The sequence below is a fragment of the Lynx rufus genome, unplaced genomic scaffold, assembly GCF_022079265.1.
Source record: "Lynx rufus isolate CCGP_SWC_20201006 ecotype Redwood Valley unplaced genomic scaffold, mLynRuf1.p SCAF_21, whole genome shotgun sequence".
Classification (NCBI taxonomy): domain Eukaryota; kingdom Metazoa; phylum Chordata; class Mammalia; order Carnivora; family Felidae; genus Lynx; species Lynx rufus.
Genome location: NW_025814836.1, coordinates 897,897 through 911,690, shown reverse-complemented (window position 1 = coordinate 911,690; position 13,794 = coordinate 897,897). Strand labels below are relative to the sequence as shown.

Sequence of the window (13,794 nt, the reverse complement as noted above, 5' to 3'; positions counted from 1 at the left end):
TATGCTAAGTGAAATAAGCCATACATAGAAAGATACCATATGTTTTAATTCTTATGTGGATCCTGAGAAACTTAACAGAAACCCATGGGGGAGGGGAAGGGAAAAAAAAAAAAAAAAAGAGGTTAGAGTGGGAGAGAGCCAAAGCATAATAGACTCTTAAAAACTGAGAACAGGGGCGCCTGGGTGGCGCGGTCGGTTAAGCGTCCGACTTCAGCCAGGTCACGATCTCGTGGTCCGTGAGTTCGAGCCCCGTGTCGGGCTCTGGGCTGATGGCTCAGAGCCTGGAGCCTGTTTCCGATTCTGTGTCTCCCTCTCTCTCTGCCCCTCCCCCGTTCATGCTCTGTCTCTCTCTGTCCCAAAAATAAATAAACGTTGAAAAAAAAAAATTAAAAAAAAAAAAAACTGAGAACAAACTGAGGGTTGATGGAGGGTGGGAGGGAGGGGAGGATGGGTGATGGGTATTGAGGAGGGCACCTTTTGGGATGAGCACTGGGTGTTGTATGGAAACCAATTTGACAATAAATTTCACATATTAAAAAAAAACAAACCACTACTTATTAACATGAATACTATTCTGAAAAATTATTTTCCAAAACTACAAAATTTAGTGGGACGAATGGTATTAAACATGTTAATCTGTTTTACTATCTGGCTTATGAGAAGATACCTGGAATCCCATTTCTGCTTCTGCCATCCATATATTATAATATAGTTTCGGTTGAAGGATATAAAGAAAATTTGGCCTCATGCAGATATATAGCTGGGAAAGGGAAGACCTCCTGGGACACCATGAAAGGGAACCCAAGGGATCCTCAAACAAGACTCTTCTGAGAACTGCTATTCTACAGGCAAAAGACATTTGTCAGCCCACTGGTTTTGGGGTTGGCCACATAGTTGGTTGGCTTTGGCCCACAGAATGTGGGTGGAGGTGAAAAGTTCAGTTCTGAGCATAGGCCGCACCTGTTTTCACTTGTTCTCTTGCCCTGGACAGTCAGAAAGATCTGTGAAGCAGAGCCCTACCTTACCTGTTGTCTAGAGCCATTCAGCCAAGACTAGCCAATCCAGATGCATGAGAGAAATAAATGCTGCTGTCTTGTATGCCACTGACTTTGGGGGTAGTTTGTTAAGCAGCAAAAGCTGACTGACAACAAAAGGGTTGGTGATTTAAAAAATACCTTGCAGATTATGGAGATTTTGAGCTGAGTTAAAAATAAAAGACTAATCTGGGCATTCATCAATTTGATCATGGATAAATTCCTGGAAAAACTTCCTCTTTGGATTTTCTAATGCAAAATGTTGTATGCCAGAATAAAGAAATCATCTCCCAACATACAATACCTCCTTTTGCCTACATCTAGTTTACCTCAAGTTCTAGTGCACCAGACCCGTCGGCCAACTTTCATACCCTATTCTGTCCTTCCCTTTGCAGGGAACCTGCCATACACACAACCCTAGACCAAGCACCTCAAATAGTACCCCATGGCTGGCTAGACCAGAAACACACCCCTGACCCCAGGCAGATGGGAATGGGAACCAGGACAGGTGGGGTGCAGGACAGGGGAATGGATCCTGAAGGCTCCTGGTCCCCAGCTCCCAATGCCAGCCACTCCTCTTGAAACTTTCCTTTCTCCTAATACCCATTCCTCCTTTATCACCAGAGTGACTTTGGTTTTTGTAAGCAAAAAAGTCTAACCTAGATTGGAATGGCTTTAACTAATGCTATATCAAAGACTACTTTTTGGTTGTAGCACACCACCAAGTGCTAGTCTAACCAGGTAAGAAAGTTCAGCTTATAATTTTGTGACAGATGTTTTATTCATAGGGAATTAAAATTTAGGGATATACAAGACACAAACATTATATATAGTATACCTTCTATCATAGATACTGCTCACAGAAAGGCCTCAATTCAAGTTACATACCGCATATGCTAAAATGTGCACCTGGGGAGAAGAGGGAGACCAATGGCCTTTTTATTTTGGTTTTGATTTAAATAATCTCTGGATGCATTCAAGTAATACTGATCATTTAATGTTCAAAAAACTTTTAATAAACAAATTCAGGGTAATATTAATTGAAGTATTTATAATACGATTTAATCATTACACAGTATTTCCAATGTACAATCAAGACAACGCACAACACTTGAAAAGAAAAAAAAAGAAAAAAAAGAAAAAAACACAGTCTATTGCACCCACAAGTAAAAAGGCTTTTTATTCATTTTTGGGATGCTGCAATTCAGTATTTATATAACATTTACACACTGTAGTAAACACAGAAGTCCTACATGTAATGCAGCATTATGGGTGAGAAGACCCTTTTAAGTCTCAAAAATAAATGTTAGTGTCCACATAGTGCCCCTCGTGCAAGAGCTGATTTCCCAATCATTATTCCATTCATTGTTCAATCACCAGCGATCAGTCTCCCTGCCCACCCCCATGCATTTTAGAGACCTAATATTTCTCATCAAATACATTATACCTCCAGCACTCTAAACTGTAGTGCTCTGCCTTCTTGCTCAGTCTCGTGGTGTCTTGCGATGAATGGCATTTCTCTATCTCAGTGTCCTGTTAAATAATCCTGTGTAGAGTCTGAAGCAAATGAATCCACATCCTCGTTCTCCGAGTCGTCACTACTGTCATCGGCAGCCGGCTCTCCCGTAAGGGCTATGCGAGCGTAATCATCTGTGTCTATTGATTTGCAAAAGTGGATGGCATATTTCAGCTTCTCCTCCAGCACCTGCTTACAGGAATACCTAGGCAACTTCAGCAAAAAGAAGCAGGTGTAGGACTCAGGAAGGAAGTGGTCAGGAGGGTTGTATTTATCCAATACCTATTGATGAAAAAATGTTAAATAATCAGAGATGGTGTGCAAGGACAGATAAAACTGCAAATGTATTTTATTATGTTCATTAGATTCTTGACTCTCACAAAAATCATAACATTTTTGGCTAAGAGTAACAAAATATCAGAAAACATATACTCTATAGTCAATTTTAGAAATTAAAAGGAACAGCTCAATAATTCCTAGGACTTATGGTCAAAAATAGCAATTGGTTACTGTGACAACTACTTTTGACAAATCAGTGCTGTAAAAAGGGCCTGGCACAAGGCAGGCAGAAGGCACATCCTCAGCACCCACTTACATAGGGAATTCTCCTTGAACCATTAGCCCCCTTTCAATTACTACAGATATGATATTATGAAGCCAGCAAGACATGTGGATGAAATCCAGTAATTACCCACCTTAGGAGAGAAAAACTACATGTGTTCTCAAAGATCTCCAACTATTTTTGCAACCCTGGCCAGAGACTGGAGTCAGGCTATGCTCAGGAAGGAACCCATCCCCAAATCCTTCCAAGCATGCAGAGAGAATGGACCCTCCACCCCAATCTGCCCTCTGAGGAAGCTCCCCACTCCCATGGTATTGCTACCTGGAAAGTCATACTCAGTGCCTCAGGATGGAGGAGGGAGAGAGAGGGCAGCTGAGTCCCCATGACCTGGAAGATAAATGGAGCCTATTTCCGGCCATCAGATCACCGAGTTAGAAATCAAAGCAAAACTCCTGCTCTCAGTCTGATGGTGCTCTTATTTTTCTCAGTAAGCAACATTACTTAATTTACCTAATTCAACCAGAGAATCAGACATATGCTTTAAATGACATGTGTGCTCAAAATCTCAAATATGCTAACATAATAGCAGTATCTTCTTGTGGTGGCCAGATAAATTTTCCAGAAGACCTAAATCCTGTAGTCATAAAATTCTGAGTGATCAAATAAAAGAAGTTTGGTGTGCTTTTCATTATTGTTCCCAGGAAGAAAGAAAAACCATATAACATGAGAGTCCCATTTCTAATCTGCTGTACGATCGTGTGCAAGGAGCATGCCCCCACAGCTGACACCACAAGATGTGGAGGAACCGCACCTGGATGACAAAGTCTCTGCCCCGGAAGTCTGCGATGGTCCTGGGCAGTCTCGTCCGGCCCCACACAAAGCGAAGGAAGAGGGAACGCTCTGTGTTGGAGAAGGACTCCATCACCTCCCAGAACCACTGGATCAGGGATGCAGAAGGCTCGATCCCTTTGTATGTTGCCACCGACTTTAAAAGATGCAGAGGGATATCTGGGCTGCCACACACCTGCAGAAGGACACACTGTCAGGGATGGTTGACACTTTTGACTCTTCACTTCAGTACAGAGTCAATCATTCTTTCTTTCTACCAAGGCTCGTTTGGGGCAGGATGGGTGTGAGAGCTGGAGTGGATGGCTGGGAGGATAGGTCCTGTGTGTTCAGATGGATGTGCACTTGACCCTGTGCTCCACCCTGGTGTGGGGTGATAGCTGCGAGGGAGGGAAAGAGGCAGGCAGGGAACACCAGCTTCCTGAACATGTTTTCACTTCATTCAACAGGCATGAGCTACTTCAGATGTAAATTATGGGCAAGATTTAATCAAGACATTAACTAGTGGCACTGATTTGGTGGCTCAATATGCAAAAGGCAGTTCCAGGGCAGTAGCACTTAGGGGCATACCATTGTCTCCAATTCATATCCAGTGAACAGAGAAAGAAGGGGAACAGGCACAACTCGGGCCATTCCCTCCCGAACAGCAGCCACCTGCTCATCAAATTCATGGAGTCTGAAAGAGAAAAATCACTTTGCATTTCTATCTTTGGTAACACAAATCTTGTCCTGCCTATACCAAGACTTACCACACAGATGACCAAGGTGTGCATCTTATAGAAATGGCATCACATTCTGAGTGCAGCTACACTGGCACATAGAAGATAATTTTAAAAACTACCTACAGCTTCCAAGACACAATTCTTAATATTTATTGCACACCCAGGAAGGAGCCAGAATTAGATATGCATAATCAGAGAACCAGGCTCCAGAGCACCAACAGTAAGAACCCTCTGGAAGCAGATACTGTGGCCCTCATGACTGGTGAGTTAGGGCACAAGGCAGAAATGAACACAGAGAGCACAGCACAGTTGCCAGGACCACTCACAAGCAGAACTCATCAAGTAAAGTCCACCCAATATGCAGTCTCACCACAACACCTGGCCAGGTGCTTCTGGAGAATGAGGTCCCCAAGGACTACACTGTATGGACTTGTAATGTCAGGTGGAAGCAGCAATGGGCAAAAGCTATATGGGGAGGGCAGGTGTTGCGGACCTGCCACACAGCAACCATGCTGGTGTGATGGCCAGGCAGGGGCCAGGCACAGTCCTGCCCAGGAGTGTTGACAGATCACACAGATGGGCACCCAAAGGCCCTGTGATCTCTGTTCGGACAGCTCCCAAAACAGGGCAATTCTATCCACCTTGGTATTCTAATCAGAGCCAGGAATCTCAGGCAATAATGAGTACTCGGAGTCGGATTACAAAACAAGTTTTGATGACTACAGATCAGCAGCAGTTGGAACCAAGTCCATTAGCATTTTACTGTATGATATTTCTGAAAAATGCAGCCATCCAAGCAAACCATTTTCTATTTTTGCTATTTACTGAATCAAAACAATGGAGGATAGATGACCACACACCTGTAGTTTATTGCCAGCCGAACATACTCTGCACGGTTGTCCAGGGTGATGTGTGTGTACTTGGAGCTCAGCTGGATGTCCTGACCACTTGCACTTGGCACAGTGAAGGGCAGACTCATGGCCTCAAACTCCTCTGAGGTGGCTTCATTGTCACGGATGTACATCAGCCCAGGGATAAAATCTTTATCAACCTTTTAAGGGAAAAAAGGGAGCCGACATGTTAAGTCTGGGTCTTTCCTACACCTCTGACTGTAGTTCACACCTGAGACACTCAGCCACAAGGGGGCCTCAGTCTGCACTGGGCATACCTCAAGCTGTTGGTGCACTGTACACGCCAGGAAATAACAGAGACCAGCAGTGAAAAAGTACTTCACCCAGGGAGCTAAGGAAAGAACTTGTAATTCAAGGAAGTCCTTAAAATTAACAGCTAAGAGAGCAACAGCCACTGGATGGAGATGAAGCTCACCCTACAGTCATGGTACCAAGGGAAGGATGGCCAATGGGAGGATGCTGGCTGTGGTTGGTCAGTCATGTCTCCCCCACTGAAAGCCAGAGCCACCACCCGGCCACTCACAAGCTCCCCTCCTCCACAGGAAAAATGGTGAACATTATTATCTGACAAGATTTCAAGTTGCAAAGCACCACAAAACAGATGGTCTACCAAGTTATGGCAGCAAACTGGCCTCATATCCATAGACCTTCTTTGCTACCAGAAGGTAGTCTGCAGCCTGAGGCACCCCCTGTACTCTGTATCAGGTACACAAAGTGTCATATTTCCCCATCCCCACCTTCCTGGTGGTTACCTCGCTGAGGTCTGCAATGGTGAGGCTCATCCCAGCCAGCTGCTTCCAAACAGGCTCAGCCAGGTTGAGGCTCAAGGGACTCCCAGTCCGGATAGCAATGCCTAGTAACACACCTGCTCATTCAAAGCACAAGTGACAGTAGATACTTGAAATCAATGATGAAACAGCTAGTTCAATCAACAACACAGTAGAGACTAGCTCTACACTGGGGCCTCACTGCCTTCTAAACCAGTGCTACCCAAATTCATGGAGACTTAGGTCCATCCTTTTTTTTTTTTTAATGTTTGTTTATTTTTGAGAAAGAAAAAAAGAGAGAGAGAGGCAAAGAGAGAAGGGAACAGAGGATCTGAAGCAGGCTCTGTGCTGACAGCAGCAAGCCCGATGTGGGACTCAAACTCATGAACCATGAGATCATGACCTCAGCCAAAGTTAGACACTCAACCAAATGAGCTACCGAGGCACCCCAAGTTAGGTCCATCCTTAAAACATTTTGTCCTATTCTAAATTCATTACTTCCTTTGTTCCTTTTATTCCTATGGGAGAGTTTCTAATTCTCCTCCTCTTTCCACCAACGGATATAAACCACACAGAGGCCAATCCCCGTTCCTTTGATGACAAAACAAAAGCTGGAGTTTCTCAAGGAAGGTAGGTGCAATGGCTGGAGAAGCACAGGCAGCAACAGGAGTACTCAGCACAAATACTTAATGCAACAGGAGGAAGGGACTGGCCAACCACCAAAATCCCCTCAGATCTGATTCCAAGTTTCAGATACATTTAAACTACAGAAATATGAAATTTCAGATCTTCTGAGTGCCAAAGACACTTTCTGCCCCTTAGCACCCAGCAAATGATGGCTGGGTTCTGCATGTCCCTGCAGGTACACATCAAAAAAGCTAAGACCGAATACAGTACTCAAAATATCTGTGATTCCCAAGACACAGTAGACATTAAGCTAACTAAGGCACACACAGTCACACGATGCCTGTGTGAGTAGGCTCACCCAGAAAGCGGAACATGTTGGTGTGCACGGGCGCCCTAGCGGCCGGGCTGAACAGGTAGCAGTCACGGTTGGCACCTGACTCATCTCTACCATTGGGCGTCACAATCAGAAGGGGGGTGAGTCCATTCTGCAGTTCTTCACAGATCTCAGCTATGGACTCACTGTAGCCACCACCACAGTCATCCACAGATTCACCTTGAAAGAAAAGAGAATCAGTAATTCATAGTCACCCCAGCAAACCCCACAGGGTGCAGCCAGCTGGGCTTCTCAGCTCTCCTTGTAATGCCCATCGCACTAATGCCTGTGTTCAGACTGACAACCCTCAGGACCACAGGTCTGCAGTGCACGCAAGTTCTTACCCACAAACTTGACTTTCCAGACACGGTGGGGGAGAAGGAGGCTGTCAGGACTAAACGAGCTCATCTTAGCACACATCTGCCCAAAGACAGACTTGGTCCCGTCAGGGCCTGCTAGGCCACCTTTACTCCTTGAACGTTTGACCTACAGAGGAGAAAGAAACAAATATGGAACAGCTGCAGCAGCAGAAAGGACACAGCTTCTATCTTCCACAGCCAACCAGCCCTGGGCAATAATGAGCCCTATAGCCACTTACCCCTCCTGTTACCCTTTTTTTTCCTCTGCCTTGGTCACCAGAGTAGAAGTCCAGCCAGCACTCTGCTGCCAGACCTAAAGAGCTGTCATGAATGGAGTCCACAGCCAGCAGCACTCAGATGCTGCCGTGATCACCCAACAAAACAAAGCAAAATCCACAAAACATATCTGTACAAGGTGGAAGAGCTTCTAGACTAAGCCATACCTCATTTCTCTATGATTCTCCCTCCTCCCCCCAAGAGGGACCTCATGTCTCTTCCTGCACACAAACCCTCTGAGGACCTCAAAGACTGGTTTCACACTCCTTTCCCCTCACTCGACACCACATGTTTACCTCCTCAGGCCTCATGCACAGGATGCCTGCTGGACAGCTGTGCCAATAGAAGCTCTGCTATAATCATGGGAGGCATGGCCTCTGGTCACCCAAATGCCTGCAGTACATTGCCACAGCCCAGCACCCTCAGGACTGGTGGTGTCTAAGTAAACATTCCTTCAAGAAATCACAAACCTCATTGGTCATTCACACAGAGTGGTGGCACCTGGTGTGGTTAGTAACTACAATCTGATTCATCCACACATTTCATTAACTTAACTATGGCCAACCACTTTACCGCTCTGCTTTGGCCTCCATGAATAAGACGCCAGGAGCTCCAAAAGCAGCTCTCCTTAGCAGACTATCAGCACTATGAACCCAAACCTGGAGCCACTATCTCAGCCAGAACAGAACCCTGCTCCCCTCCCTTACTCACCTGCACATATCCTACTCCAACCCTTGGGTCACTGCATTTCCCCCAATCACTTTTCCTATCTTTATTTCTCATCCTAATCTAAGATTTTCTTTTTTTTTTTAATTTTTTTTTAATGTTTATTTATTTTTGAGACAGAGGGAGACAGAGCGTGAGTGGGGGAGGGGCACAGAGAGAGGGAGACACAGAATCTGAAACAGGCTCCAGGCTCTGAGCTGTCAGCACAGAGCCCGATGCAGGGCTAGAACCCACAAACCATGAGATCATGACCTGAGCCAAAGTCGGATGCTTAACCGACTGAGCCACCCAGGTGCCCCTAATCTAAGATTTTCAAACAGATCAGACCAAGAGCCCTTAAGGCCCTCACCTGGTATGGACTCAGTAACCCTACAGCTTTGCTGGCTATGCTGTGCTTCAGAATCACCTGAGAAGCTCAGTCTGAAATAATTGCAAAATGAAAAGTTAAGGAAAAAATGATCTTGAAAATGCACTTTTCCGTTGCCTCCTCCAGCTAAACTCTTACAATCCTTAACTTCTTAATGAGTTCTAAGGTGAGTTTAAATAGCTAATTCTTGGAGCACCTGGGTGGCTCAGTCGGTTAGGTGTCCAACTTCAGCTCGGGTCATGATCTCATGGTTTGTGAGTTTGAGCCCCGCGTCGGCTCTGTGCTGACAGCTCAGAGCCTTGGAGCCTGCTTCGGATTCTATGTCTCCCTCTCTCTCTGCCCCTCCCCCACTCACGCTCTGTCTCCCTCCATCTCTCAAAAATGAACAAACGTTAAAAAAAATTTTAAAAATAAATAGCTAATTCTCACACACAAATAACTATAAACAGGACTTACAAATAATGAACTAATGATAACACACTCCTAAGGAATGAAATTTTCTGTGTGCCACACATTTGGCTCTATGTTCACAGATGTGATTTTATTTAAACCTCACAGCAGTTCTTTAAGGTACCCAAATCCCTGATGGAAACTGCACTAAAGAAAAGAAGAGGGGTGTGTCTGTTCATAAGGAACAAGCCACAGACCCAGCTTCCCGTTGTGAATGTCACATCACCTCCATTTATAATACCAGTTAACAGAGGCTGATGCTTTTGGCTCCTCTGAAGGAAATGGCTATGATAAGACAGCTATGACTCTGCATGGATGCACCTGTGTACCAGTGGCTACTTCTGGACAGTAGAAATATAGGTCATTTTAACTGCCTTTAATCTGAATTTTCTAAATTTTCAGAAATGAGTATGCATTAATTCTGTAATAAATTTTAAATTAAAAATTTTTATGCACGCTGATTTTCAGATTCTGTTATAAAACTAAATCAAATTCAAACAAAGAAAACCCTCCAGGAACACCCCTATGTTTTAGTGTCTCCAGAACACTTTGCACAGACAGTATGAGAACATCTGCAGTGGCATCCCCATGGGAGGAGGCTGATGCCAGGAGCATCCTGTGGCCACAGGATGGTTGATACCACCTTTCTGGATCAACTGGTATCTTGAGTTCAACTTGGATTCATGGAATACCTCCCACTCTCATCCTGTACTCTATTTTTGATCAGAAGAACAATTCTATGTTTATCTTTGTGGAAGATCTTTCCAGCTTCAGGATGGAAGTATGAACTCTGAATTGAAAAAGATCTGGCTCTGGTACCAGAAGGCCACTGGGTATAACTGGAGTAGCCATGGCATGCTGCATTGAAAGTTGTTTATGTGCCTTTTAAAAATGCTAATATTAATTTGCCCTTTATCCATTCTGTTTTTTTCAAACATGTACTGAACATGTTCATAACACAAGGCATTGTGCTAGAATATAAAGACTAGAAGGAAAGAGGAGCATGATGAGTGCAAAATCTGAGGTAAGGGAAAGATAGAAAAGGCACACCTAACTTGGGTTCCAGGTAAGCAAGGTTCAATGATGCCAAAAGCCCCAGATTTAACCACCTGTATCAGGTCACTGACCCTGATCAGGCACCTATATGTGGCTAGGGCATGCATACGATCTAGGAATGCCCAACAATCTGTTAGGTGAGCTTTCCTCACTTATGAACTTTAGTGTTTAAGACCTAATAATGTAGAGCAAACCAAAATGATCCTCCAAGGTGCGGAAATAAAACCTTTTTCATGAACCTAATTAAACAGCCCGTTTGTTTGTAGAGTAGGCTGACTGACCTAGAGCTTAGCATTAAACAGTCTGACGTCAGTGAAGGGACCACATCCATCAGTGTGGTCACATGTGTTCTCCAACAAACGATAAGAGTTTGTGTCTTAATTCAAAATGCCCCCAAGTACAACTCTGGAGAAATGTCTAGTCATATAACCAACACCAGGGTAGAAATCATGTGTTAATATAAAGGAACAAAGAATTTGTTCTTCATAACTCTCTGTTTCTGTTCCAAGAGGTGGGGCCCAATTCATTTGCATGTTAAATGTCAAGTACCACACAATACCATAATCAGTACTGGAGCTCCTCTGGTTTCCAGTTAATTTTTTAAATTGTAAGCTTATCTATACTTGGCAGCAATATTAATTCAGAGATGGTCTACTTTTCATTTATTCATTACTAGAGAACAGTATTAGTGATTCTGGTCTATTAAGTGGGCAAAGAAAGCTATCAGAGCCAGGAAGGGTGTGAGGCTGTTGGGAATGGGAACTGTCCCCACATACAATTTGATGCATGGAGGGCCCCTGACCTAACCTCCTTCTCAGAACCTAACCCAAGGAGGGCAACTGAAGATACACTTGTAGTTGGGGCTGTGACGAGTAGCACAGCTGTATTCCAGAAAAGTGGGCATGGTTTTCTAGCCTCCTGCACAGAAAAACCAAGAGAACATGGGGTAGCTGGTCAGCAAAAATAATCCCACACTCCCACTGTATTGCAAGGAGAGGTGCTTACAATGTTTTCAGGGGGGAAAAAATAGCAAGTTACAAAAGAGAGGCACCCAGTTTCAGTTATAACAAACATACAAACACACCTCCAATTGTCAGCAGTAATTATCGCCATGTGGTGGAAATATGGGTCATTTTTACTTTTCCCTCTTTGCTTATGTGTATGCATGCTTCTGGATTATCTGAAATAAATCTTTCTTACTTCTGTTCCAAACAAAACAATTTACATTCCCAACTAAAAGGCTCAGCACCACAGGACACCATAGACAGGTAATACCTTGCTCTCTAAGGCAAGGGCGCAAGAGAAAGTTTGCTGTTCCCCCAGGCTGTGGAGCCACAACTCCCAACCACAAAACCATCTTATCTGAGAAGTGTCAGACTCAGAACAATTTCCACTTGTTACCTGAATTCGGTTCAACTCTACCACGGGCCCATGCTGGCGATCTCGCACCATAGTTGCTTGTACTACTTTACGGAAAGCTGCCTCCTAAAATATGACAGATAGACAAAATTTAGAATCTGACATAGGAAATATTATTATCCATAGATAAATCATGTCATAGTTTTGTTTTAAGTATTCTCTCCTAAAAGTCAAATTTTCTTAAGAACAGTAACTACAAACTCTTCTTTTTCAAATTGTGAGGTGGTGCCAGAGGCACAGCCTATGCAGAGGCCCACCTGTGCTCTCTGCCCCCCATCTGGAGGCAAGAGAAGCCCACCATGCTCTGGGCAGAGAGTGGGGAGGGCCAGAGTCTGGCACATATCTTCTCTGACTTGGGACTCAGGCCAGGCCCTGAGGATTAACTAGAAAAGCCAAGGTCTCCCAGACAGACCACAAGTCCACTCGCGGCAGGACTGACATTAAACACTATGCCTCAGTGTCACTGTTGTGACAAAACCACAAACCAGCAGCAGGGCCAGGGAGTCCTGTATGTTGATCCAGGGTTGGGGTGAGAATGGGAGACCAGTGAAGGAGGAAACATATAGGTACCATACACTGACAGAAACCTGAATACTGGGGCCCAATGACACCCACGTACAGGTAGGCCTGCCATACTCATATGGACCAGGGCACCGGTAGCACCAGTGAGGACAGGGGTAGGGAAGCAGACTCAAGAGACACAAACGAGACAGGATCGATAGGAGTCCCAAGTCTCTGCCAAGTGGATAACTCTGCCGTTGTCCAGAGATAGCATGGTTGGGGGAGCACAGGGTACCTATAAGAGTATCCAGGTCACTCTCCCAGGTCAGAACTCCAACCTCTGAAAGCAGGAAGGGCAAGAGCCCTAAGCAGCCCAAGGATGAGGCCTCAGAGGTAGAGAAAGTCAAGTAAGGGTGTCATAGAGGCAACCAGCCCACAGAGACAGACCCATCACACCTCACGGCAGTCCACCCATTACCACAAAGGGACTTTCACAGGGCACCCTACGCCACACAGGGGCTCACATAGGTGCACCCATCACCATGCACCCTTGTACAACACCTACCAGCTACTTTTGTCCTCCATCCCGCCTGACTGCTCTGCCCAGAGCCAAGGACAGCTCCTCCTCCACAGGAACATGCATTTCCCTTCTCTGAATGGCCTGATCCAGCAGGGGTCTCCTATGATGCTCTCTCTTCTGTGCTCTGAATTGCATACTGGTAATAATGTTCCATGGTCACCACCAACACCCATTTCCCAAATTTTCCAGCAGATGTAATCCTTTCTCACCCAGGACCAAAACAGAGGCTGATTACACATTCTCTGCCACTGAAGTTGCCTGCCAGACTCCTTCAATGCTCCTGCTGTCCTGCCCCTGTGCTCACAGCCTGCAGAACACTCATGCAATCCATGTGGGATCCATCCTGCCTCTCACTTGGTTGTCTCCCTATGAGGAAAGGATTTTTCCTAGCTGCCTATTATCATCTCCACTCTGATAGATTTTTAAAAAATGGTAAAAGGGATCAATTTGCTACTTTTTATTATTAAAAAATGGTTGAAGTTAAGTTTCTTATCAATGTTAACTGCATACAACTTTTTCCTCTTCCCCATCATCAGAGAGATCTTACCATTACTACAATCCTTATCAATGTCCACTTGTCTCTAAGCCACACATGAAAATAAAATGTGTGGACCGGTCCCCTCCAGCTAAGTGCAAACAAAGCCATTCTTAAAAAAGAATAAATCTGTTTGGATAGGACTCCAAATAATCCAGATTTTATTA

The 13,794-nt window shown here is 44.7% G+C and overlaps 1 protein-coding gene across 1 annotated transcript in view; it reads right to left on the bottom strand.

The window, feature by feature from the left end:
* Positions 1 to 2,184: 2,184 nt before the first annotated feature.
* The window catches only part of HERC2 (HECT and RLD domain containing E3 ubiquitin protein ligase 2), a 274,285-nt gene continuing 262,675 nt past the window's right edge, over positions 2,185 to 13,794 (bottom strand). The window contains exons 87-94 of the mRNA XM_047086559.1: positions 11,994 to 12,077; positions 7,703 to 7,844; positions 7,344 to 7,538; positions 6,344 to 6,456; positions 5,541 to 5,731; positions 4,529 to 4,634; positions 3,924 to 4,136; positions 2,185 to 2,832 (exon numbers count right to left, since the gene is read on the bottom strand). Of these exons, the coding sequence (XP_046942515.1) occupies positions 2,560 to 2,832; positions 3,924 to 4,136; positions 4,529 to 4,634; positions 5,541 to 5,731; positions 6,344 to 6,456; positions 7,344 to 7,538; positions 7,703 to 7,844; positions 11,994 to 12,077 (1,317 nt within the window). The 3' untranslated portion in view covers positions 2,185 to 2,559. The remainder of the gene's footprint in view (positions 2,833 to 3,923; positions 4,137 to 4,528; positions 4,635 to 5,540; positions 5,732 to 6,343; positions 6,457 to 7,343; positions 7,539 to 7,702; positions 7,845 to 11,993; positions 12,078 to 13,794) is intronic.